Source organism: Aythya marila (genome assembly GCF_965140915.1).
Source record: "Aythya marila genome assembly, chromosome: 12".
Taxonomy (NCBI): Eukaryota; Metazoa; Chordata; class Aves; order Anseriformes; family Anatidae; genus Aythya; species Aythya marila.
Genome location: NC_139053.1, coordinates 6,024,144 through 6,050,329, shown reverse-complemented (window position 1 = coordinate 6,050,329; position 26,186 = coordinate 6,024,144). Strand labels below are relative to the sequence as shown.

The following is a 26,186-nucleotide window of genomic DNA, read 5'->3' as shown; positions in this document are numbered from 1 at the left end:
GGTATTCTCAATACATTGCACTACATAAGCACAGTAAAGGAGCATTCTACCCCACAAATTATATCTGAAATCAGAAGCAGAAACATTAAGTTATTCTTCCATTCAGAGAAAAATACCAGTTGAACTGTAAAACTTGTGAATTTTTTTAAACATCTACTTTTTTTTTGACTCCCTAGAAGTGGTTTAATAGAACTATATTTGATAGACTTATTTCTAATTTCAATAGCTCACTATCTTTCTCCAATGTCTCACCTTGCTGTCCACTCTTTACGTAGCCTTTGTCGCTCTGTAAGAACTAGCAAGAAGCAGTTGATGGTTTCATTCCTTTGTTCTTCAGTTTGTTCCTTTTTTCTAACTTCATGGAGGACCAGGCTTGACTTAAAGGGGAAAAACACATAAAAATTATAATCTAGAAATAGGAAACAATGTGTAAAATTAATAAAAAGCCCATAAGCAAATAAGGACAGTAAATCAATACCTTTTTTTATTACACTTCCACTGCTGACAAATCAATACAGTAAATGATGGTTAGAAATGGCCACCATATATTCAGTACTTAATCAATGTACATGGCACATAAGGTAAACCTTAAAATCTCATTGCCTTAAGTAACATAACAAGACATTGTGCATTCTAACATTTTTTTTAAAGATACAATTCTCTTCTCTTTTTAACATTTTCTTATATCACATTATATCAGAAGTGTTTCCCTTACTACAGCATTTGTTTGGGGGACTCCCTCCAACCCTTTTATCCTACTGAACACAATTCCTGTTTGTATTTCATCTTCTGAAAGGAATTTCTAATCATGTCCCCATGCTCTATTTGTCATGAAATATTTCAAGTAAACAAGTAGCAAAACTCTACCTTTTTTTCTTTATGGAATACACTACAAATTGCTGGAAAAAAATACATACAGCAGACTTCACTGTGGAGCAGGCTAACGCTCAGGCCCTGCAGAGCTCAAGTTGTTGGCCTTTCCAAATGTTGCATTAACAGTCAAACCAACAAAACTGCAGATCTGTCCTTCAGCCACCCAGCCAGTCAACTCCAAGTCCATCACTCCTCCTTTGCCTGCTACTACTACAAACTCATTCACAGTTTCCTCCTCTTCTTTCCCCTATGCTTTCCATGGCTGCAAACTTGGGGCAAAACCAGAATATGCTGATGCTCATTCAACTGACGTGTACACTGCTGTGCTGACTGCACAGGCAGCAGTCCAACCACACCACAGAGCTTGAGTCCATGCTGAAGTCTTCTCCTTCAGTGGGAATAATTTATTTTTCTTTCTCTCCTTAAACAGCCTCTGATTTTCACTTAATTATCTTTGATACTCTAACCTTCATTCACATATTCCACAACCAGACCAAAGTATCTAAATGCTTTTGGGAAGAATGTGACTAAGTGGACGGAATCCTTACATAAACCTAGTTTATTCCACTGAAAAGGATGCTAAAAATATGTTTCTGACTTGAGCAGTTATGGAATTGAGTTTCAAAACCCAGCTCAAATATCACCAGTAACTATAAATGCTTCCCCCAGCATGGCCTCTTTTATGGGAACAAGACGAACAGGCATGGCACACAGCCTCCTTCTCAGCATCACAGCACACTTCAGTCTGTCCTGCCCAAGTGGACACGCACAGATTCCTCTGGGGCTTCTGCGAGATAAATGGTCATTATCTTCAGGTTGTGAAAACAGGAAGATCTGTTCTTGGTCTGGCATTTTTTTCCATGTGATAGAAAAATATGCAGATTATACACTTGTTAAGCCATGCAAAGTAGCAGTGGCCTTGGTACCGTGATGATGGTTGCAAAAGGCAAGCATGATAGGATTCATATAGAAAATACTTTTATTACAACAACATCAGATAACAAAGACTACAAAGCATCCATCTTACACTCCACCTCCCGGCTCTGTCAGTTGGCCTACCAAAAGGCCTCACCCCATCATATCAAACTTACATATCAGAAAGAACAGTTTCTTTAAAAAAAAAAGAAAAAACAAACAAACAAACAAAAAACCAAACAAACAAACATTAAAAGCCACCAAATGTCCAAAACTCTGTCTAGATAGATCACATTCTTGACCCTGCTCTGACATTACAAAGGAAATGAGAAGCCAGGGAATAATTTCAGATAATGATTCTCCGACATGGGTTTCCCTTGCATTGACCTACAACATCTTTTCCACAAGCTCTCCTATCCACCAACTTCAACAGGCCTGATCTTAGGCTCGCTTCCAGGAACTGCGCAGTTAAAGCAGGATTTGATAGAGGACTTCAACACGTGAGACACACTCACATCAGATGAAGAGATGTACATCCTGCAAGAGATGAAAATGAACAGCCCTTGCCATTCAGAATAAATATGCCTCTTAAGGCTCTAACATTTGTATTTCAAGACTTTTGACACAGCACTACAGGTAAAACTTATCTCCATATAACAGCACGATCAGACTGGCCACAGCACCATGTGGCAGTACACCAGGATTTCCCTTTTGGAATTCTCGGATACCCTTATTATTCACAATGGCACCGGGAAATCCACAGGATATGGTGAAGCTGGTGATGGTGTCTAAGTCTATTTCCCTCCAAGACTGCAGAAAAGCCACAAAGTTTAATGATGTGATGCCAGACAAATCTGCTAGTATAGTTATTTGCAGGCAAAAAGCATCAAGATCCCCTAAATAAATAAGTGGTTCCCAAAGTGTAAACCATGGAGAACTGATAGTTGCTAGGGACGTTTGAGTTAAAATTTTATCAAAACAGGATGTCATTGGAGTTTTATCAGTCAGCAAAGCTGGGTGACCACTTCTCCAAATACTCACAGTCACGTAACGCTTGTGTATGAACACTGATGGCCCAGCCAAATTGTGACTTTGTTATGACATTCCACTAACTTAAGTCCCCTTCTTCTACATCATAATTCTGGAAATTGAACATAATTTAATTTTTACTGAGAGAACAACTATATTGCCCCAGACTTCTGTTAACACCTTTCATTTCTCTGGTGATGCAGACAGTTCAAGTCAAGCGCAGTTTGACACTGCCATCATAAACGCTTCTTTACTGAGCCCTGCGAGTACTGTTGCAGCTACCTTGAGGGTGAAATAGTACATTAAGCAACATACAACAACAATACATAGCAATTTAACTGATTTACTTGTTTCCTAGGAGTGCTAAGGGCAGTAAGGTTACCTGGAATACGAGTGCAGGGTTTGATATGTAGCTTTTATAGAGGCATTTCTTAATAACTCGCTATTCTTATTGTTTCAATAAAAATCCTAAATTGCAATAAATAAAGCAGCATTCTGGGTAAAATTATATTACAAAACACCCTCCTTTGAAAGATTGGGTTTTGCAAGTAACTTGTTTTGGGATTTATTTTTAACAAGGGGATTCAATATATACCTTGACTGATAAAGGTCAAGGGTTCAAGAAACTCGGTCAAAGATGTTATCAGCTGGGAAAGCCATTTCCTCACATCAACACTGATAAAAATCCATCAGAAACCCGGCCGATACCACCCCTACTCTAAAGGGCAGGAATGACCTTCTTTTGAACATCACTATAGTTGCACATCCCATCAAAGAAAATCTGACCCCGTGTCTCAATCCTTTTAATGTTCTTTAATGACAGATAATTGTCTACAGAGGCCCCCTGTGCCCAACGCTGAGTGAAGCCTTCACTTAGCTGAACTGGACTCAACACTGACTCAGTGTTGTTCAGCACACTTGGGACCAGAGGACAGTCGAATAAACAAACAATGCAGCCAGCCCTACAGCCTGTCTTATCTCATCCTTGGGCTCGCAGAGATTCTTGAGGGTGGTAATGTTTACAGATTGTTGAAACTTTCTTTCTTTTGCTTCCTGAGCTGGCAAAAACATATCCTGGACAACCCAAGCAACAAGATTACGTAAATTGCTTATCACTTGGGGGAAGCAACTTCTTGTCTCATTGGCCAGCATGTGTCTTTAATAAATAGCAATGTTAACATCTTCAAATCTTCCCCCTTTTTCCTTATAAATCTATTTAAATATTTAGGGCATTTCCTCTGTAATTCCCAAATGGCACAGTCTTAAAAATAAGGAAAACACAACAACACAGAACCCACCTCAAAAAAAACACAAAACAAAACAAAGTACATACGCATATATAAAGCAGCTGCCAATCTGGTCTTCTATGCAAGGCTGTTTAGCAAATGATATCCTTTACCTTCCTCCTGGCTCAATGGCAGAACTAAATATCTATTGCTATACTGACATATTTACTATGCAAGAAATGTATTTTAAAAGACCAATATCATATTCATCTCATTGCCACTGATGAAATATATCAGTGACATGTCTGAATAGAAGCTGTTAGAATTACATATTACTATTATTACTATTACTATATCCAGGATACACGCTTAAAATTATGTTTTTTATTAGTCTTAAAGCTATTGTAACAGGATAACTGGTATACTTTTTTTTTTCTTGCATACACAGCAGAAGAAATTACGTTCCAACATAAATAAGGGACTATTCTGCTTAACAAACAAACAAACAAAGCATCCTCAATAACACACTCAAAAAAAACCACGCTGGTACCTTTTTAGTCTTTTAAAGTTTGATTTCCCTTCCTTCAATACAGACCTCTCAGGATTAGAAACATGTATAGCTGGAGACACAAAGCCTAATACTCTGTCAAACAAACTAGCCTTCAGTCTGAGCTGAAGTGGCACTTGGGACAGTTCATCTTTTGGTCCCATGTTATTGGGTCAACAAATGAGATTTTTCATTCCGAGTTAAAGATTGAATTTACTCATCACCAGTTTAAATACGATAAGCTTCTGAATCTTTACTAATCACTTCCACTTTAATGTAGCAGTCATCTCTCAACAGTCAATAACTAGCAGAGGAAGGAAAAACAGCAAGTGTAAAATCTGTAAACAGGGCTACAATTTAAGCCTTTCTGCATCTTCCTTGTTATCTTTGTGACTATTTAGCTGTTAGTGTACCCTGATGAAAGTCTACAAAACCAGAACACTGTGCCTTTTAGAGAAAAAAAGAACCTGTAATCTATTAAGCCATATTAATTTAACATGTCATAACTTCCATGTGATAAAAAAGCTAGTAATTGCTTACAAACCACTGCTCATTTCTTCTTTGCTTTTAAATTTTTTTAACTTAAAATATGAGTAAATGCAGCCTTTTCCACTGAGATGTGGAAGTAGCCAGTATGGTTTAAGTTATCACCCAGCAATTTGGGCACATTAAACCCAATTCTCTGCCTTTTGTTTATTAATCCACTATGCCAGATATCACAGATTCACTCAGCAACCCTCATGTTTTGGATGATATTGAAAAATGGCTCATGTTTGTCAAAGAAAGTTAAAAAAAAAAAAAAAAAAAAGGTAAAGAGGAAAAAAGTGTTGTTTATAGAAGCCAGCTGCTCTGGCTTCGGCGCCAGCAGCTCTTCATCCTGCTATTTTACGCTTGCAACCCCCACTGCCCCCACTGGCACAGGTACAACTAAATGTTGACTTCAATGCTTCAGAGAGCACTCAACTGATTCTGTACATGATTAATTGCCAAAGACATGGCTGACCATATGGAACAGAGAAAGCATCAAGTAATTCATACTTCTGTATATGATCATTTGGCCCCTGTTGTTTTAATGTACAGGAAAGAGCTAGTATAGCACAGACCTGGTGTCTTGCCCTTGACAGCCCATTAAGAAATCTCAAAGCACCTAGTTGAAGTTATGCTGTTGGCTTTTCAATAGCAGCCTAATAAAACAGAAGCAAAGCTTTCCAACTAGTCTTAAATCTTTCACATACAGTACATTAACCACTGCTGCTAAAACAACTGGTTTCTTATGATAGGAAATGGGATTTGATTTCTAGCCTCTGCATACTTACTGAAAGCCTTTTTCTGACCTTTGGAGGGTTTACAAAATCATTGTTCGTTTTTCCTGCCATTTTCCCAGTTTCTTGCCATGGTGATCCTAATAGATTTGTTTAAGGTTCACTACATTCTACTCTTACTAGCTGTTATATGCAAACTGTACAACGAAGGTAGGCTCAAGGGAGCTGAAAGGAAAGAAATTATTATTAACTGTTTTCTTCCTGAGAGTCAGAGAAGTCACTGCAACATCTAAAACAATTTACTTTTAAAGAGCCTATAAAACAAAACAAAAAAATTCCTGAAAGAAAGCAATACACTAGCGTGTGCTTTCTTTTATCAGACTGGAGACAAAACATCAACTTTCATTTGAGAAGGAAGGCCAATTTATTTTAAAACCGTGGTATTCTCTGGGACGTCTGACAGAGCTCAATGAAAAGAAAAAAATGCAGACTTGGAATATATGTCACTATCATTAACTACTTTATATTAGTTTTATCTACCGTTAACATCTTTTCAGTCATATTCAGTCAAGAAAAACGTTTAATAATGTTTCCCTGTCAGATTCTTAAGATGACAGTGCTAAAAAGTTAATCCCCATCCTCACAGATCTTTTGGCAGTTTTGACATATGTTGGCAAGGATGTATTTGCTGGCACCTTCCAGTTGGAAAATATTTACATAGAGTTTTCTTGTCTGTGGATTTTCTAGTTGTCTAAATTACCTTCATACTCTGAAAGGCCTTATGTGGGAAATCCTAATAATTGGACATTCATTAGCAGTAATTGTCCAGGCTGCTGAATTCAGCTAACAATACTAATACTCCAGCAGAACACATGAATAATCCAAAAGCCAACATAACACTTTGCAACTATTTTTACTTTCACATGAAACACTGGCATATAAGATGAGAAATTCATACAAAGGTAAGATACTAAAGAGAGATAAAACATGAGCCAAAATTGATAGAATACTTTCAACATTAAAATGAGTCAAATAGTATGTCTGCATTTAAATAAAATATAAAGAAATGGAGAATGTTATGAAAGATTTCTTTTTTTTGTAGGGTAAAGGGAACAAAGTCTCATGTTTTCACAAAGATCATGGACTCTCCTCCACCATTACTTTTAGTAGCGCACAATCAGTTAAAGCACTTAAGCACATCTAAACTAAGCAAGTACATAACCCAATTATAGAGTAGAATGCTTGAAGTTAGACATATGCTTAAGCTCTAAATACAACAAGCCTACATGCATTAAAATGTAGGGAGCTCTGTCTCTCTTTGAGGTATTCACTGCTGACAACAAAGGATGAATACCTGACTTGATAGATGAGTAGTTCGACCTAGAAAATCCTACAGAGAGTAGATCACAAACATTTCTATAAAAACTTTAGGTCTCACCTACACTAAAAAGTTGTACCATTTAACTACCTCTGCAGAGCTAAAGCAATACATTTTCTAGCTGTATGAATTTAAAGGCCGTAAAGTAAAATAGGCAGAGCTTATTCCTACATGAGAAAGGAAATTACCTTTATGCCTATATAATTCTATCTATACTGGGGTCTTGAACCATATATTTAGGAAAACAGAATTGAGACAAAATTATGACCAAGTGGTTTTACATTATTCTGGCATGCCAAAACTGAATGAATTTCCAGCAGAGGGGAAAAGAAAAAAAAAAAAAAAAAAGTAATTTTTTTGCTGGATAATTCAATGTGGTTACAATGAAAAATCTGAAAAAAGTATAAAGACCAACACTTTCAAAATCTTTTTGCTGCACTAACCAGTTCAGCGGTGCTCTAAAGGCAAAGTATAACCCATCGCATCAAGAAAGAGCAACTGACCCACTCACAATGTTTGGAATAAGAGTGGCTTAGCACCTTCAGATGTATGGGTGAGTGAAAGGTTACCCTTTAGCCACATTCTCCCAGAGCATGGCCCCTCCACCTCTGAATCATCAATAGCACAAAGACAGAAGCAGGCCTACCATGCACAGTGGATTATATGAAGTGTAAAACATTGTGGGGGAAAAAGCTTTTGAAAGAAGTCAGGAAAAAGAAATCACGCTTGCAAGAAGATACAGCTGACAGGCTAGTCCCCAACAAGTGAATATGTTTGAAAACATTGTGAATTCAAGAAAAGAACGTGCCTTTTGTTTCCAAACCTACAGTGTGTCTTTACCCCAACTGTTGCCTGCATGGCTGAACATATGTTTTCTGAACAAGAATTGAAGCAGAAAGTGCTCTTTGTTATAATTCACTCCTTTGTATACACCTCCCTTTTTCCCATTTTGGTCACATGCAAACAGTAGTTATGCCGAACACTTACGATCTGAAGGACTGCTCAGCAGTATACGCTTCAGTGATTATTTACTATTGCTGAAATCAGCTAAAATGCAATACAAGACTCACTCCACTAATGTGCGCTCTGGACAGCTTACCTTTGGCAATACTGAATCACACGGAGTACAACCTGCACTACTTTGCTCAGCAAGCAGACACAACCTTCGTCATCCATTGCACACAGTTCTAAACAAGCACAGAAGAATTACACAGCAAATGGCTGAATTGGTGGAAATGAATACTATTTTGAATTAAATACTTACATAATTTTACTGATTCCAATCAAGTAATTCCCTACGTAAGCGAGGCTTTGCTTTGACTCATCTAATTTATACTGAAGCCTTTGTATGGTAAGCTATGTAGAAGCTTCCCTTAAAATATTTACAGACTTGTACCAAAATCTCCAAACCAGAGCCTTTGCAGCACTCAAAACACAAACTGGAATCGCTAAGCTTAATACTATTGGTCACATGAGAAAATATTTTTAAACGTCCCCAAACTATGAGGAAAGATGGGAACACAGCGAGCCTAGATACTGAATTCCTGATTCCATTTCTGTTTGTGATCATCCTTCAGTGTTTGCACTAGAAGTGTAATCTGCCGTACTATTGATTTCTTGAACAGCGTATCTCAGTAGCTTTTTAGTATGGAAACGCCTTGAATACCAACGTTTTTCTCTCATCACTGAAGCCACCACCTGTTGCCATCAAGCCACCACCACCTTAGCCACTACACTTTCTAGTGCGATGTCTTGTAAAAAAATGTGCAGATATTTGGGACATACTCTTGGTGTCATTAGTTTTACTGAAATAATTTGAAACATGAAGATTCAAGTTACAGAATGGGTTAAACACTGCAGAATGAAGAAGCTGCTAGCTACAATCAAATGAAATAGCAAGCCACTTATGTCCAGAAGTGCCTGTGGGCATGCTTTGTCTAAGACATGCCATAGCAGAATAGCAATTTAGTACATATGCAAGATAACCACATAGAGCTGAATCATATCTTCCAGTGACATATGGGTTTCAATGCCTTTATCATCCTCACAGTACTAAAGGCACTGGGTCTATGAATATCCCTGTGATAATGGGACACTCACCAAGTTGTTTCAGAAATGAAGTTTTGTCACATTTGGCTGAAGTAGCAGTTTCATTACCCCCAGTAGCACCATGACACACCTTTATGTAGATTTAAAATTCATATTCATGTAAGGGCAGTAGTACACACTAGCTGTCATGGCAAAAGGGAGAGAAAAAGAATTTAGAACAAGCCCCTGGGAAGACCACAGATGAAAACAAACAGAACCTGATATCTTATGCTTATTCATTTAATGCATGGGGAATATGACATTGTCAAGCAGCAAGTAGGATGACACCACTCATTGCTAGACATTGATCCTGACAATAACTTTTGGTAATCTGCTACTACCCAAGCTGTGATTTTTGTTCCTCAGCTGAAAAGTAGGTAATCTGATTTTAGTCCCCCATCCTCGTCTCATTCCACTGTTTTACATAAAAGAATGTGCTAGGCATTTAATATATAGCTAGGCACTTAATATATAGCCCTACAAATGGTGATGGCCCAGCACTGAGGATGTGCAGTCTAAGCATACAAACAAGTACAACACACACACAAACTGAAAAAAAGAAAAAAAAAAAGGAACACATACAGAAAAGTTTATCGAGCCAATTCTCATCAGTCACCCAAAATATGTATAGTCACAACCTCATGTATGATACTTATAATAAATACAGATTCCTTCTGGGAGGGCGGGCAATTACTTACTTCTCCTGCACTCAGAGCATGTGTAGGAAAAAAGTCTGACACACTTCATCCTGAGTTCAGCATGTCTCTCATGATTTTCTCACAGGCAAGCCCAGGAACTATGGGCTGGATGCACAGACAGTGAGGTGGATTGAGAACCATCTGATTAACAGGTTTCAGATGGTTGTGATCACTGGCACAGGGTCCAGTCGGAGACCTGTAGCTGGCAGTGTCCCTCACAGGTCAATACTGGGTCCAGTGTTGTTTAACTTATGACTTGGATGAAGGAATAGAAATGCCTCCTCAGCAAATTTGCTGATGATACAAAATGGGAGGAGTGGCTGATGCCCAGGAGAGCTATATTGCCATTCAGAACTGGAGCATCTCTCATATGAGAGATGGCTGAGACTGGAGCTGTTTGGCCTGGAGAAGAGAAGGCTCGGGGGGATCTGATCGACATGTGCAAGTTTCTGAAGGGAAAGGGTCCAGAGAACGGGGCCAGACTCTTCTCAGCAGAGCCCGGTGCCAGGCCGAGAGGCAATGGGCACAAACCACCGCACAGGATGTTCTGTCTGAACATGAGGAAAATCTTTACTGTGAGGGTGACAGAGCACTGAACAGGTTGCCCAGAGAGGCTGTGGGGTCTCCTTCCCCGGAGACACTCAAAATCCATCCGGGCCCAAACCTGGGCACTGTGCTCTAGGAGGCCCCTCTTGAGCAGGGACTTTGGGAGTTGATGATCTCCAGAAGCTCCCTTACAACCTCACCCATCCTGTGATTCAAAGTAAACGCTGCCTGATTCTGCACGTGAACCTTGGTATACTCTTCTCACAGACGGCACACGTGCAGTCCCCATTCTGTCAGAGCTGACCGCAGTGGGCGACGCTGCCAGGCTGGAGCACCCGTGTGTGGTGCTCGCGGGGCTCTGCTCCTCCCGAGGACAGCCCGCCTGCCACAGCCACCAGCCCAGGGATTCAGGAACTTTCTCACTGCTTAGTGTTCCTCTGAGTGTGATACAGCTGTAAAACCTGCATTTTAAAAACTGGTTAATGCAAACTATAGCCAATTATTATGTTATTTTGATAAATTTATGTTCCAGTAAAAAAAGAGTGCTATGCGCTGCACAACCTGGACTTTATACGGGTATTTTGCCCATGTTTCCCTTTCATTGGAACGATCTAATGTCACGGTTATATGAACGTGACAGGTACCAACAAGCTAACAGTCCACTCTATCAAAATACTGTTTGTCTTCCATTAATATTCCCTGGTCTCCCTCTCATATGGGTCTATTTTCATTTCATTGTGATTTTGGGGAAGGATTTTTGCTCTCTCTCACTCTTTGGAAGGGAGCAATAAAGCTCTCAGTAATTAATTTATCTCCTCAGGAGAAAGAAAATAAAAGGTTCATTTTTTCATCCTTAAAAAGGAAGATTATCAACTAATTAACCAACAATTAAAAGTACACACACAGAAAGAACAAGTAGCTCAGGGGAAAAATAAATCAGTTCAGAAAATTTTCAGATTTCCTTTGTCAACTACTAGTGCTTTAAAAAAAAACACAAAACAAAACAACAAAAAAAAACTTTTTCAGGAAATATTTTCAGTTATAGTCTACTCCGGTTCTAAATGTTGTGATTTTATCATATTCATTTTCCATGAACATTCGACTATTTATAGATGAATACTAGAGAAATATTTTAAAGCTTGAATGGCCAACTATTTGATAACTTCACTACATAGCAAAAATTATTATTCAGATAATTTTCATTAGTGACATATCATGCTATCAGGAAAAATAAACTTTACCCTAAGATTCATATGCCTAACAAAGAAAACAAACAGTGCAATCAACAGATCTCTGCGAACATATGCATATCAATTACATTCTGAATAAAAAGTCATTTGCTGAAGACTTTGGTAATTCAGCAAATATGACATTTGCATGATGTGCTCACAAACTACGACAGTACAATTTGGAAAAAAAAAGAAGGCACAGTTACTCTGCTACACTCTGCACCAACACGTTCAGCACAGCGCGCTGTTGCATTTGCAGTTCTGGTGTTACCATTCACTCGTGTTTGCTTCTATTGGTGCATGAAATAAGAGAGGGGTTCTCAAGTTCAGCTGCAAAGTCCAGCTTAAGAGAGAGGTCAAAGGTGGCTGACTAATCACCTCTGCACCCTTTGGGAAGGATCACTTAATCCACAAGTAGAAGTTACAGCAATGTCAAGGATGTAATAACATGTATGGGCCAAGCATCTTTAACAAACATGTAGAGAAGACATGGCACAATGGAGATGTTCTCCATTAAGCTAAAAGAGAAAGCTTTCTGATCTGCCAACTACAGAAATGGAAGTTAACAGTATGTGGAAGAAGGTTTGACCTGTGTTCTTCACATATCACAACTTCTACCTTGAAGATGCATCATACCACGTATGATACCATAGCTATAAGTCTCCATTTAATATTATTGTCTATCCACTTCACAATCTGCTTTAGCACAACAGCAGAGGGCAAATCACATTTCACAGTGTTTGGAGTCCACAAATAAGAGATATAGACTACACGAACAATAATCTAACCTATTCATATGGTACATAGAAGTATTTCTCTTTTTAGAAGCAAAAAGATTTAATTGGATCATAAATGGGTCTTTCTTCAATATTTAGACTTCAGATTTTACTACCATCACCCTCTACCCCTTTTGTATTTTTATTTAAGTTGTTATCATGCAATTTTTGATATATATATATATATATATATATATATATATATATATATATATATATATCTCTAATCAAATTTCACGGCTTATGTGTTTTAAAACACAGCAACCAAATTCTGTGAACTTAATCTCATACTGAAGAGTTTTCGTCTCGGAAAAACACCTATTTTTGTCTCAACAGCAAGATCGTAAGCAAAAAATTTTCTGTCTGGGTAACACAATTTGAGAGCCCACAAAGTACTATTCCAAGTAAGCTACAATTTGCAGCATTCACAACAGTGCTGTTTTGATAAGGATTTGTCATTGCTTCATCTTCTAGAGAGAGTAGTTCCCCATGCCTTGTTCATTCAGTGCTTACATATTCAGTACATAGAAACCATTGCATACAACCTTCAAATTCCTCACACTGGGAGGATCACACTCACATGTATATACTCTTCATGCGCTAGTATAAATCTACGCAACTTAAAAGTAGATATGAATCAAATTAAATTCATGGTCCGAAATTATAAACAAATAAAAATGATATGACCTAGAACTGAGATATCTTTAAAAAAAAAAAAAAAAAAAAGCACGACTGCAACTTTTTTGGCCTACTAAACCATCTGCATATGCCAGCCAGAGATTATAATTAGAATTTGTTTTGAAATGTCCTAACATCTCGGGATTCATGGCAAATTCTAGATAATCAAAGCCAAAACAACCCAGAAGATTTCAACTGTACCTTTCCTCCATACCTGTGACTACAAATAGAAATGCACCAAAGAGACTGAAATCTCCCCAAACTATTTTGGATATACTTCATTCATTTTTCAACTGATTAAAAACACTGAGCATACTAACTTATTTTGACATTTTTTACATAGTCAATGTTAAAACCTCTACAGCAACACATAAATAGCAACTGGTAAATTGTCGTGTAAAGGAAAAACAGTGTGAGCTTTGTTTACTACTGCTAGGATGTTAGGAAAGAGGAAAACCTTTGTTTTGTTATTTGAGGTGAATTCATTGGCTCAGTTAAAAAAAAAGAGAAAAAGAATCACAGGTCAAAAGAACAAAATGACACACAAAATCCATTGCCATACTGGCTGTCGGTTGGATGCACAAGAGTAATGCTAAACAACTGTGGTATGGAGACAAAATATGCTTTCTTTAAGACACTTTTACAATAAGTTATTTAAGCCTTGTGAACAGCCTTGCCTTGCATCCACCCCTCACACATTAATGAAAACAAAGGGGGCCCATTTACATTGTAACCCTGCAGTGGGGTTAAGCATGCGACCTTAAAGTATGGTGCGCTTGTGCTCAGTGGAAAGGTTCTTGACAATATAAACAAGAATTACTGCTGTTAGAGAAAGGGAAGACAATTAAAAACAATCTAGGATGCATGTTGTACAGCTGTTCAAGTTTCAGCTACATCTGACCTCTAAAGATGCTACGTATTTTACTTGAGAAACTTAAGCCATTCTGGTTTTATTGAAATAATCCTTCAGCAAAACCTAAATTTGTATGAAAAACATGAGGTTTTGTACAAGCAACACAATGAAAATTGTGTATTGCTAGCAAAACACACCATCATTGCAGTTAAAAAGATGTTGTGGTCTGCACATCTCTTTCCAATGCTTATGTTTGCTAACAGCTAAGCAAAATGGAAATATTTATGAAGAAAGCTAAAAAAAAACTGTAAAGAAAAAAAGAAACTGCTCTTGAAACAAAAGAGTCTTCAATAGGTCAAATCCTATAATCAAATCTGTTTGACAGACCTTTGTGCCCAGGCAAAACCTGTATGATTTCAGCAAAAAAACTGCAGGCACAGTGTCCCGATATAGATCAGATTGCAGGACCAAGAAGCCACAACATTTTTTTAAACTTAATTCTGGATACCATTGATTCCAACTGCAATAAAGAAAGACTGCAATTATGGTTAGTATTTTCATTATATATGCCTACAAATTTTCTAATAAGTAAGAAAATACTTAAACGTTAAACAGAAAATGATGCAACAAGCTGTTTTCCACCAGTCACTACAACCAATTGTCCTAATATTGTCCTTAAAAAATAGGGTTAGAGAAGAAAAACTTCTGAGAAAATAACAAAGATCTTGGCTAAGTTTCTCAAAACCACAATTTTCCTGCCTGTTTGATCTTTGCATAGTCAGCATAAGCCACTGAAACTCCTCCACAAATGAAAGGCATTCATGGGAAGCCATCAGAAAGCATTGCTCTTCCTCTGGGACCCAGGACAATAAAAGAAAAGTTTGTGTCTGCCACGTGGGCCTACGATTCGGTTTAAATGAACAAACCATTGCAATATCCTTTGGCTTTGTGAAAGCGATACTTCCTACTTCTTTGGAAGAAAGGAAGTCATATATAAACAGAACAAAGGGAAGAGGCAACAAGTAGAGCCTCTCATAATAAATATTATGTTGAAAGTTTTGCTCATCAAACCAAGATTAAAAACATATTTTAATCTCCCAAGCTTTATGCCTTTGATGTATGTCGAAGAGGAAAGCTTATATATTTTGTAAGATTTACAACATTTCTAGTGGGAATAGTTTCATATTTCAGTTTTTTCCCTGTATCTGAAATTGAGAATGTATTGGGTTGGTTCTATGCCCTAATGCTTTGTATGTCATATTGAGCACTTCTTTAGAAAACAGAAGTTAGGATGTCCTTTGGACATTATTCCCCACAAACAGGCTTGTGCTCTACTGAGCAAAGCATTGCAAAAACATTACACTGGTGCAACGGTGATCCTTGCAACTATGAAATGCCTACTTAAGTGCCAGCTTTCCTAGATCACTGGAAATGTCAAGTATTTGCACTAAACTCTACAACAGAGAACCAATTAATTGCACTTCTTTGTGTGGCTAAAATTAAGAGAAGGCTATAGAGCTTCATGTGTGAGCTTACGAGTGATATCACCACAATATGCCCACTATATAGCCTGATGTAACATATGAAGTGTTAATCCTCAGAATTACAACACACAAAGGATAAACCTTATGCTTCAAGAGCTCCCTTTATAACATCTTCTGCTAAATTCTGCTAAATTCTAAATTTTCTTGCCCTCCCCATTCACCTTTTTTAGTGAAGCTTCTTGTTCTCTCTTCATATAGCAACCACTGCAATGACAAAAGGACCTTCCCTTATAATCATGTTATCTTACTTGACTCCATCAAAGAGCTGCTTATTTGCAGCACCTTAGATAAGTGCAAAACCAAATACAGAAACGGGCCCCTCAGATGAGAGTTCTGATGTTACATAATGGTTAAAGAGCAGCTAAGTGTGCTCTCTCCATCCAGTTCTGCATGCTGTACACCATTCTGTTTTGGTCACAACAAACCATTAACTTTGGAGGATGTCATCAGAAGAGGAAATTTGAGTATATTTGGCAAACGCTGAACTCTTAGAAGACCAAAAGAGAGAGATTCTAGAATTACATTTAAAAAAACTATTAAAACTAAGATGATTGTATTTAACATTGGTAGACTTAAGCCTAACAAATTTTAAGGAAGACTTTTTTTTTTTTTCCAGAGAAATATGAAATTAATACAAAATAATTACAAGTTAAGGAAACTCCAGCAAGTAGATTGGTGTAATTTAGAAGTGGGAAGGAAGAAACAGCTGAGAGGTGACAAAAATCTTTTCACAGCTGAAGGAGTCCCTAGAGAGCTGATAAAGGCTGCTCTCTCCTATGCCTCCTTCCAAAGATGCAGAGAGCACATAGCTGTCCTTCCAGGAGCTTTCAATATATTGCATTAAAGTCCCCTCAATCAATCCATCTGATTCCAAAGTCATGTATAAGAGTCATGGAAAGCGGTCCAGAGAAAGACAAAGGAAAAAAAGAGAAGGCCAAAAAGAGATTTTAGGGATCACAATAACACCATCATAGCAGGTTGCCTTTTCTGAGGAAAATAAGGAAAAAAGTGAAATGCTGTACAAGAACACAGGGTTATAGCATGTGAAAACAAATATAGATTTCAACCTCAGAACAGTTACAAAAATAATGATTCTAGAACAAGAACAATAAAAATTATAATCAGAAGTGCCAAAGCTGGAATAACACCAAAGAAACTTCAAGGAGCCTGACCGGGAAGACAGGTGTCTTGTCAATAAATACCGTAACAGAGGAAGGTTCATGCACAACTTCTTAAGTCATTTGCCCAAAGCAAATAGCAAGCAAATGAAAGTGTGAGAAATAATAGGATTCTTGTCTCCTACTCCCCACTTCCCTTAATGTTGCCATATGGTATCCATATCTGTGAGGATAAGCGGTACTTTGTACCCTGGTGTTTCAGTTTTCATGACACTTTACAAGTCTCATTGCTCATTTCACCACTTTCCACTAGCTACTCCTTAATGACACCCAGCCATTGCTTCCTTCGCTTGCCCATAAAAACAACATACTCAGGAAATAATGAATGTATATTTGTCTCTTTCAAGTAACTGCTGCTCAGTTTTAACCATTTACTTTGCAATAAACTTTTTTTTTTTTTCTTTTAAAGAGAGCTTTTTCCACACACACAAAAAAAAAAAGTCTCCATAACGGTCAGAATAAAATGTCTTTTTAAAAAATATACAAATAACAACCCATAGACTCATTTCTGAGCTACAACCTCCATGATTTCCCCTAAGTTGGCAAAAAAAAAACAACAACCCACAAACACAGTAAATGCGACAACGAAGTACTCCATAGCTCATTCTGAGTCTTTGGCTCAAACAGAAACAGCCAGTGACTGGTGTAGTTCACAAAAAGACTATCAAATTACTTCTAACAGCAAATTGCTAGAGAAAATTCTCTGTTAGATGGAGTTACTTAAGAAGTTGCCGTGGAAACAAGAAAGAGTTGGGCCAGAGAGGAGCAGGGTAAGCTCACTGACAACAGCGTGCTCAAGTGCTCCAAGCCTGAACGGAACGAGCCACCCGAAGAGGCAGAGGCATCCGGGCTCCTCTCAAGTGTGCAGACGGTGGGCTCGAACCACTTGTCAGGAGTGAGCACGCTTGGCGAAGATGCAGGTAGACACTGAGGAGAAGCTAGAAGGGAAAATGAATCCTCCTGGGAGTACAGAAACCAGGAAAGTACCTCAGGATGGGAAAAAAGAAATAATGCAATAAACATGTCTCAAAGATTTACCTTCCGGCAGGGGAGCCTCTCTGCTTATTCTCTTTCAGCCCAGAACTCCTGTATAGTCTGTATGAGAAAATTCAGCATTCTCTGCATTAACATAACCTCTGAAGCAGGTATCAAGATTTGTGTTTAAAAACAGAATCTCTGTGTAAGACTCAACATTTTGAGGTGTTTTAAAATAAGATAAGGTAAAGCTTAATATTGCTGCAGCCTCGGGAAACAGAACCCTGTTCATAATAAGTTACGAGAAACAAGATTTTGGGGAAAGTAGAAATCCTCCTCCTTCCAGATCTTCATAGAGTTATGAAGCCTCTTCCATTCTCAGGTCATTGCAACTGCTCTGGAAACCATCCTACAGGGCTCTTTTTCTCTGTATTTACGGTTTGCACTGTGTTCTACAATATGGCCTAGGAATCATATTCAAGTTTTTCACCATTAAATGGTGAACTTTCACGTGAATAACATCTAAAGAAACCCAAGCTGGACTTACATTTTGCAGAATACTATATAATTAATATAGCAAAAGGAAAGGATTCACCACTGCTCATAAGAATTCATTTGTCCAGGGAATTTTTTTCATCCATCCTTTCCTTTACTTGACAAGACAGAAAATAGATTTTGCTGGCTATGTTTAATTTCCACAGCTGTCATTGTGATCTAAAACATTTATATTGGAGCAATCACATATATCCTCAGGAAACCAAGAACTGGAGGACCAGTTGAAACTCCATACCTACCTACTATCTTCTGACCCAAGTGGTGTCTTCTATTCAGAAGTTGTACTGTACAAACAGATGGTAAAATGTTTTTTGATTAAATTATATTTGAAAAAATGCAAGTAATTCTTTAAATAGCAAACGCTGACATGGCTCATATAGGCATACTGACTTATTGCAAGTATAAAACAAAGGAGATAAGATGGTTAAATTAATAGAGATACTTGGTTTTCTGATGTACATGTTTCCACTTATTTCAAGTAGCATGCAGTGACTGGGTAGTAACTAATTTAATTGTATGAATTTTGCTTATGGAAGGAGTCAGAAGAAGAGCATCACAGATTCACAGTAACAGATTCATAGCCCTAGAGACTAGAGTCCTGTTATTTGCTGAAGTACTATGAAGTACTATGCCAGCTTTTGAAACAGTTGTTTTGCAAAGAGATTACAGCACTTCTGCAAATAATTATGGTTCAATCCATATAAAGAAATAGTTGTTTGTGACATGCAAGAAGGAGTCAAGTAGATTTCAGCAGACTTTGAAACAGGACCATCAAAATTACAATATAATATGTATTTACACATAATATAACCATCAATATAAAGCTGCTACGTAAGTTTCTATAGTTGTACCAGCCAAGTCAGAAAACAACTTGCTCCATCCTTCCTGATAGTTACCAAGCTGGATCTTATTATTCAGATTTAAAGTGCTGATATTTATATTAGTTTAAGTTGCACCTTCAGCTGTATGTTCCCTGTCTTTTCTTGCTACCTGCTAATTCCTTCTCTCCCCTTTTGGAGTAATAAAAATGGATTTACACCAAACTAGTAACAAGTTTTACAAAAACACTTTCTGGCTTTAATCAGGCAGCTCATCACTTAAAATTTCACACAGGCACACTGTTGTACATGTTCTATCCATAGACCCTCAGGCTGAACTTTATGCTATAGTAAGGTCATAAAAGAACAACTTTTTTCAAGAAAGGTGATTTGTTAGTGTGTCAGCAGACAAAACCATTTTTGACATATAAAGAGAAAAAAATACATTTACACAGCACTATCTGCACAGCTTGTTATTTTAGTTTACATGTTGTTTTTCCAGAGCGAGACTATCAAATGCTACAGTCAACAAGGTAAAGTTTAATAGACAAAAATTCAGATATTCCTATTAATACCTTCTTATTCAGACAAAATACCAACCCTGGTATTTTGCTCAAGATTCCCATGAATACAGACTAAAATTAGACCTGCAATTTGAGAATCCTTTGATCCAGGAAAGCAAGCATTCTCCTTCCTGTTCTATCACTTACAGTAGCTCTTCTAACTTCAAGGAGCAGAGAGAAGGAAGAATAACTTTGAAAGATGAGACACTTGCACATTAACTTCATTATGCTGACTACAAATAAAGTTTAAAAAGTGTACTGACAGGTTCTAATTTATTAGTCTTCTCTTTCGTGTTATCTCTTGCACTTCCATGATTCTTTACAGTTCCATGATCTTTATTCTCATTTCTCTGTACTTTTTACTCTTCTTTCACCTTGTTATACTGTCTTTTTTTTCACACAATTGTTTTCCTTCCCTGTTCCTCTCTCTTTCCTGCTACTTATTTCCTCTCTTTTCCTCTTGCTCAGGTCCCAAAACCACTTCAGACTTGACTTCTGCCTCCCACTGAACCCTCCTTCAAGTCCTTATGCTTTCCAAACATTTTGTAGTACCAGACTACTCTCTCTGCAGAAGTAGAGAAAAAACATTTCTAAGCTAAAATGCAACTACTGAAATGCGAGTGAAACACTAAAGGAACAAATGGGAAAAAAAAAAAAAAAAAGGAATGAGGCCAGCGTAGTGCTTTGTATTTGTACAAGAGAAATAAAGCTAACCACAGGCCAGCAATTGAATGGCAGACAGCACTTAAAAAATCTTAAACAGAAAAGTCATGTAGGAAGCCACAGTGCTATATGCAAAGTTCTCCCTGGAGCATGTACAGGAAAAAAGTCCCCCTAAAATTTCTGCATGTCTGCTTTTCATCCCACAACATAGGACTAATTGTCCTCAGTGTCTGAGCCCTATTCTTTGCATTCTGGAGCAGAACAAATACTACATTTTCACCTATCTGTCACAGCAAACATGAAACATTTTGACAAAAGCAAAGCAGCACTAATCTTAGCACCTCACCAAGCTCTGAGCAAAACACCAGAGAGAAAAGCAGAGAGAAAGCTAACACCGACAGTAAAACAAAATCATCAAATGAATGGCTGGACAGGAGCACCTTGCCTCTGCGCTTCCACGTGCCTAATAGCCATCCTTTTTGTTGTAGAGCAATATTGAACACTCACAATTTTGGTACATAGATTAAACAGACTGTTATAATCTGTTTCACCTTTCTGACAGACTGAATGACTTCATCCAGCAGTTCGGGCATTAAGGCTATAGCTGGCAACTGAGCTAAAACAGCGCTTTTAGACACGAGTGAACCTAGGTTCCAGCTCTGCAAAATATACGTTGTTAACACTTGATCAGCCTAGTCTGATGCTGAGTTTTCTTAAAACACCAAGTCAAGATCAGTTATGCCTGTATTGGAAAATGCAGAGGCAGCCTATCAGATCCCCTTACCATTTCCAAGATTAGCATCATCTGAGCTGCGAACATACACTGAAGTTTGCAGCTTGAAATACAGACCCCACCGGGTGATCCGCTCTCCTTTCATTCTTGGCTTCCTAACATCATCGTTTCCCTCCTTGCTCTTGGACTGACTCCTTTGTTTGTATACTATATTCAAGTCCTAGTTGTTTCAGAGTTAGCAGTTATCAACACAGCATTCCTGTAACTGACTTCTAGCAGCTCCAGGCACTAGCAGAAAGGTTTTAGAGTAGAAAAGTACCAAGGAAGGAACTTTTGAAGGTTTTCCTAAATCCTCATACTCTTCCAATTGGCATTAGATGTAACTCCCACAGCACGAAGAAACCTCCAGGTGGAACGTCTACCTCAGCATCCGCAGTGGAGGAATATGCTATGGACATATTCATAATAATGAGTAAAGCCAGCGGCACAGCATACTTCGGTCAACCCTGATAATTGCTGTACATCACTGGAAAGTCTTTGAAGTTGGAGACAACAACTCAAAACCCCTGTAAAAAAGTGAGTTATCTTGGAGCTGCTTTCATGTTTACACAAGCCCAGGACTGTGTGCAAACAAAACCAACAAAAAGCCCTCACTGCTTCCCACTTACCAGCTTCAGCCCTGGAAGCAGCACAGCTCAGCAGAACACAAGAAAGACCAGAGCTTTTAGAGCAAGGCTAGAAATATTTGGATAAGGGCAACTTCTGCCCAGCCGCAAGCTTTGAAGAGTTCTGGCCCCTAAATTAGCTGTTTAATTCTGAAAAGTCAGTAACTGGGAGATCAGTTGACAGTGGGACAAAAACATACACAGTATCTCCAAACCACCTGAAACATCAGCCATACATATTTATACATAAGGAGTGTGTATATGCATAAGCACGTGTATATCCTCACATATATATACATACATATACACACACACTGACTTGTGGGTATATCAACATATATGTGCATGTGTGTATTAAATAAAGCCTTTTATGTAATAAATCAGCTCTCCAAAATGGAGAAGAATGAGACTCTTGGAGGACCTATTCATTGCAAAGAGATTTTACCTTCTAATGACTTCAGCTTGAACAGACTTGGGCCCCAAAGGAAGAAGGATGCTCCACTGTTCCCCGCCACCTTGAATTATCTCAAAGTAGCTTTCAGATAAAAATAGAAAACACAAACCCTTTAGGAGAAAAAATATCAAAGGCAGAAACCCTGCAAAAAGCCCAAATAAAAGAATGCACCTTTGACCTCTGGTAATTCAAATAGAGTGTTAATCACCAAAGGATTAACACCCTCTGCATTATAAATAACATAACCAGTCATCAGGAAATTATAACACCCCATATAATCAAGAAACACTGAAGTCTACCAGAGAATTATGCACAAGCAGTGGGAGGTACTAAGATGAGAAACTAACTTGTATCAGTTCAGTAAAGTTCTGTAACTTCAAGAATTGTGGAGAACAGCACACTTCTTAAACAAATAAACCTCCTTCCTTCTGTGTGTGTGCATCTCCATGTGTTTATGGATTCGCCAATCTTTTCAAAGTTTTGAATTGCTCAAGCTCCCTGTTCAGCTCCACAAGCACTTCCCCTATTACAAGACTTCCCCTGCCCCATTTCTCCCAAACCACACCACTCTGTTTTGCCTGAGACACTGCTTCCCTTTTTTTAAACTTTTGTTCCATCTCTAAAGCTTTTCCTGACAAGCCCATTTTCTATTCCCACTGTACCCAGACGTCCATTCCACCTATGCCTCCAGCTTCGTCTTCCAACTACTACAGCCCTTTGATATTGCTGTCCCAGGAGTTCTCACTTATATTGCCTTTAGTGCTATATTCCTGTTAATAGGACCGCCACCACCTTCCCTAACCCCCCAGGCAGGTGGCTTCCTCCTCACGAAGAACAGCAAGAACAACTCAGCTCAAATCACTAAATTGTAAACCTGTTTTCTGCCGAGACCCAAAGACCACAGGAGAGGAGATCCATAGCCATCCTCACAATCACACCACACCAGGCACCTTCTTCCAAAGAATGGTGAAGAAGGAAGGGTTACAGCATCTGGTGACACATCTGCAAGCAGGCAAAGTGAGTTGGGATGAACATGGACAGCTCTTTTCATGTATACAAATGTTAACTGGATAGGGGGGAGTAAACTTTTTCAGTATGAGAAGCCTTTCCAGACTAAACTGCATTACAATTTCTCCTTTAGATCTTCAGTAGAAAAGACACGCTCCTTGGATTCGCTTCTTGACATTACAGAACAACTAGGAAGTTTCACCTTTTTCAAACCCACTCTAAAACCCCACCAGATTTCTCCAGCCTTGCATCATTTCACAACTATGAAACAGTTTTCAACTGAAATATACTTAAAGGCTGCTCCACAAGAAAAAGCACAGCTTAATTAAGTTAACTAAGCTGATTAAGCCATGCTCTTTCACCCATTACAGGAAGTATTTAGCCCTGGAGCCATCCTCACAGGCACCTCACAGAGTGTATGACATGTTTTCTAGAGATACTGTATGTATTTAGTCACTGTGGAAGGGGAAAAAAAAAAAAGGCAAACACCCCATATGTCAGCATGCCAACAAAATAATAGGAGAAGTATCAGCAGATAAAGCAGCTGTTTACATCCCATTCTTGTCTGGAAGGTAGGTATTGCATTACAAGGGAATGAAGGAAGGAAGAGAACATTACCCAACACCTCAGACTTGGCTGTTGTAAAATAATGGCAGCAGGAACACTCTCCAAAGTCCTCAGTCTCCTATATTAGTATTGAGATTTTTGTATGTTTACAAAGAACTCTGACAAATGGATTTAAAATTGAATAGATTATAGCAGCCTTGTTTTTAAACAATTAAGATTAATCTCTCTCCTTTATTGTATCTAAATGAGTTTATATCATGAAAAGAATTCTTTAAAATTTTCAACCCTTTCAAAATGTCTAAAAGCAATGTCTAAAATAAAGACATAGCTAACTAGCATTATGCTTATCTTGGCTGTTGCTGGTATAAGGGTGCTGCTCTGTGTCTCAGAAAGATTTCTGGCAGGGTGAGAAAACCTGGTCCGTTTCAGAGACTTTCCTGGGACCTGTCTGAAGTGTCGACAAGCAACGAAGCTGAATATTAATACACTCTCCATCATCAAAAGCTGTTGCATACCCAAAGGATGAGAAATATTTTAATCAGCTTTCAGCTTGTCTAGTACAAGTCAGTTTATTCCTTCGGGATTATACATCTATGTGCTCAATTTTTGTCTTCGCATGCTCTCTCTCTGTGACTTTTGAAACTAGCAGTAAAGAGCCTAAATCGGCTGTTTGGTTGGAAAAAGCCAGCTAATGCTATGATTCAATTACAGCATTTTACATTCAACAAGAAAATCTAGCAGATGAAAAGCAAAGAAAAGAATTGAGAAGTCAGTCCCGTATAGTGTTTTTTTAACAGCAGTGTTTTGTTCAATATTTTTGTCAATCTTATGAGTTTTCAGGACTGATGTGTCTGATGTCTTGGCCATCATCCCCGCCCCCACACTTCCTAAGGTCTGGCACTGTAAACTCGCAATTCCTCCGTGAAATGACCACTGCTGGAACTGACCATGACCACATGCATGTTTTATGAACACGCACACCACCTATGTCTTCCATGAAAGCTAAGATCAGTAATGAAATAATGGTCCAAAAAACCTTGAATATAAAACTGTCATTGCATAATGTCACTGAGAGACAAAGTCAGTCAGACTTGAGGTTGCACTGTCAAAGACACCACCTACATGAGAAGGCTTTTAATTTTTTTATTCCTTCCAAAAGCATCGTAACATTTCAGACTAACAGAGCCAGGACCTCTATTGGCCTTCGCGTTGAGCATCGACAGAAACGCAACACAGAATTTCATGTCACTTCATCCCTGCTTCTCTGGGAATAGATATATTACCCACTGCACATGTAGTATCGCAGTACTCTCATCCTTCCCAAAACAGAAGAGAAAATAGAAATATAAAGCTTAGCTGCTGAAAGATTTTCAACTTCTGGTGCGCATTAAGGAATTATGGGAAGTACGACCTCTGTGTACTTTGGCACCAGACAGCATCAGCATAAATTGGTTTGTACAGGCTAATCTTAATTTCTATCCAAATCCTCCACCAGAAATATAACCAACCATTAGTTTTGAGAAGAGTAGTGAGTTCTGAGGTTGCAAATAATTTCAGCACAGGAACTCATATTTCATGAAATGGAAGCAGGAAATTGGACAGAATATGAGAACAAGTAGTCGAGGAGGACAACGAGTAAGTTTACTCTGCCATAGGTCTGAGTTACAGGAAAACACCTTCCAGTTCCACACCGAGTCCCACCACATCCTTGTCAAACAACTGGGCTTCTAGCTAGCTAACAAATCCTTTGAGGCTTTAATCCATTAGCATGTAGCAAAAAAGCTTGGAGACTGAGCTAAAACATAATTAGTAGAGTACATACACATACATATATATACACATATATATCAAATAAACAGTTTATTACACATCAATCCCTAGGCAGATAGACAATATGAACTGATCCAGACATGATTAGTGCACTTTCCAAAATCCAGCATGGTAAACATCCAGACAGGTTCATCTTGAGCAGACCTGTGAGAATTATATAGAGTTCAGATTCGCTAGCAGACCAAGAAGATCTTCCAAAACTTGATGGTGACTAGGGACATTTGACAAAAGCCAGTAATTATTTTCCAGCTGCTGAATAGTAAACATTTTTTATGTGTACAGCTTCAGGATTATTGAGCAGAATTATGTGCTATCCCTGGAAGTGTTCAAGACCAGGTTGGATGAGGCCCTGGGCAACCTGGCGAAGTGGGTGGCATCCCTGCCCACGGCAGGGGGTTGGAACCAGTTGGTCTCTAAGGTCCCTCCCAAGCCGTTCTATGATTGTATGTGTAGTAAGAAATGAAAAGTACAAGGAAGGGTTTACCCCAAAACTGCTGAGAGCTACAATTGGAGGCAATCAGGGTAAGCCAGAACA

General features: G+C 38.4%; 1 protein-coding gene across 4 annotated transcripts in view; it reads right to left on the bottom strand.

The window, feature by feature from the left end:
* Positions 1 to 26,186, bottom strand: part of FTO (FTO alpha-ketoglutarate dependent dioxygenase) — a gene marked incomplete at its 5' end in the record, with an annotated part of 243,767 nt that overhangs the window by 136,381 nt on the left and 81,200 nt on the right. For all 4 annotated transcript variants that reach the window (XM_082770101.1, XM_082770100.1, XM_082770099.1 and 1 more), the window contains one exon: positions 253 to 377. In XM_082770101.1, the coding sequence (XP_082626227.1) occupies positions 253 to 377 (125 nt within the window). The remainder of the gene's footprint in view (positions 1 to 252; positions 378 to 26,186) is intronic.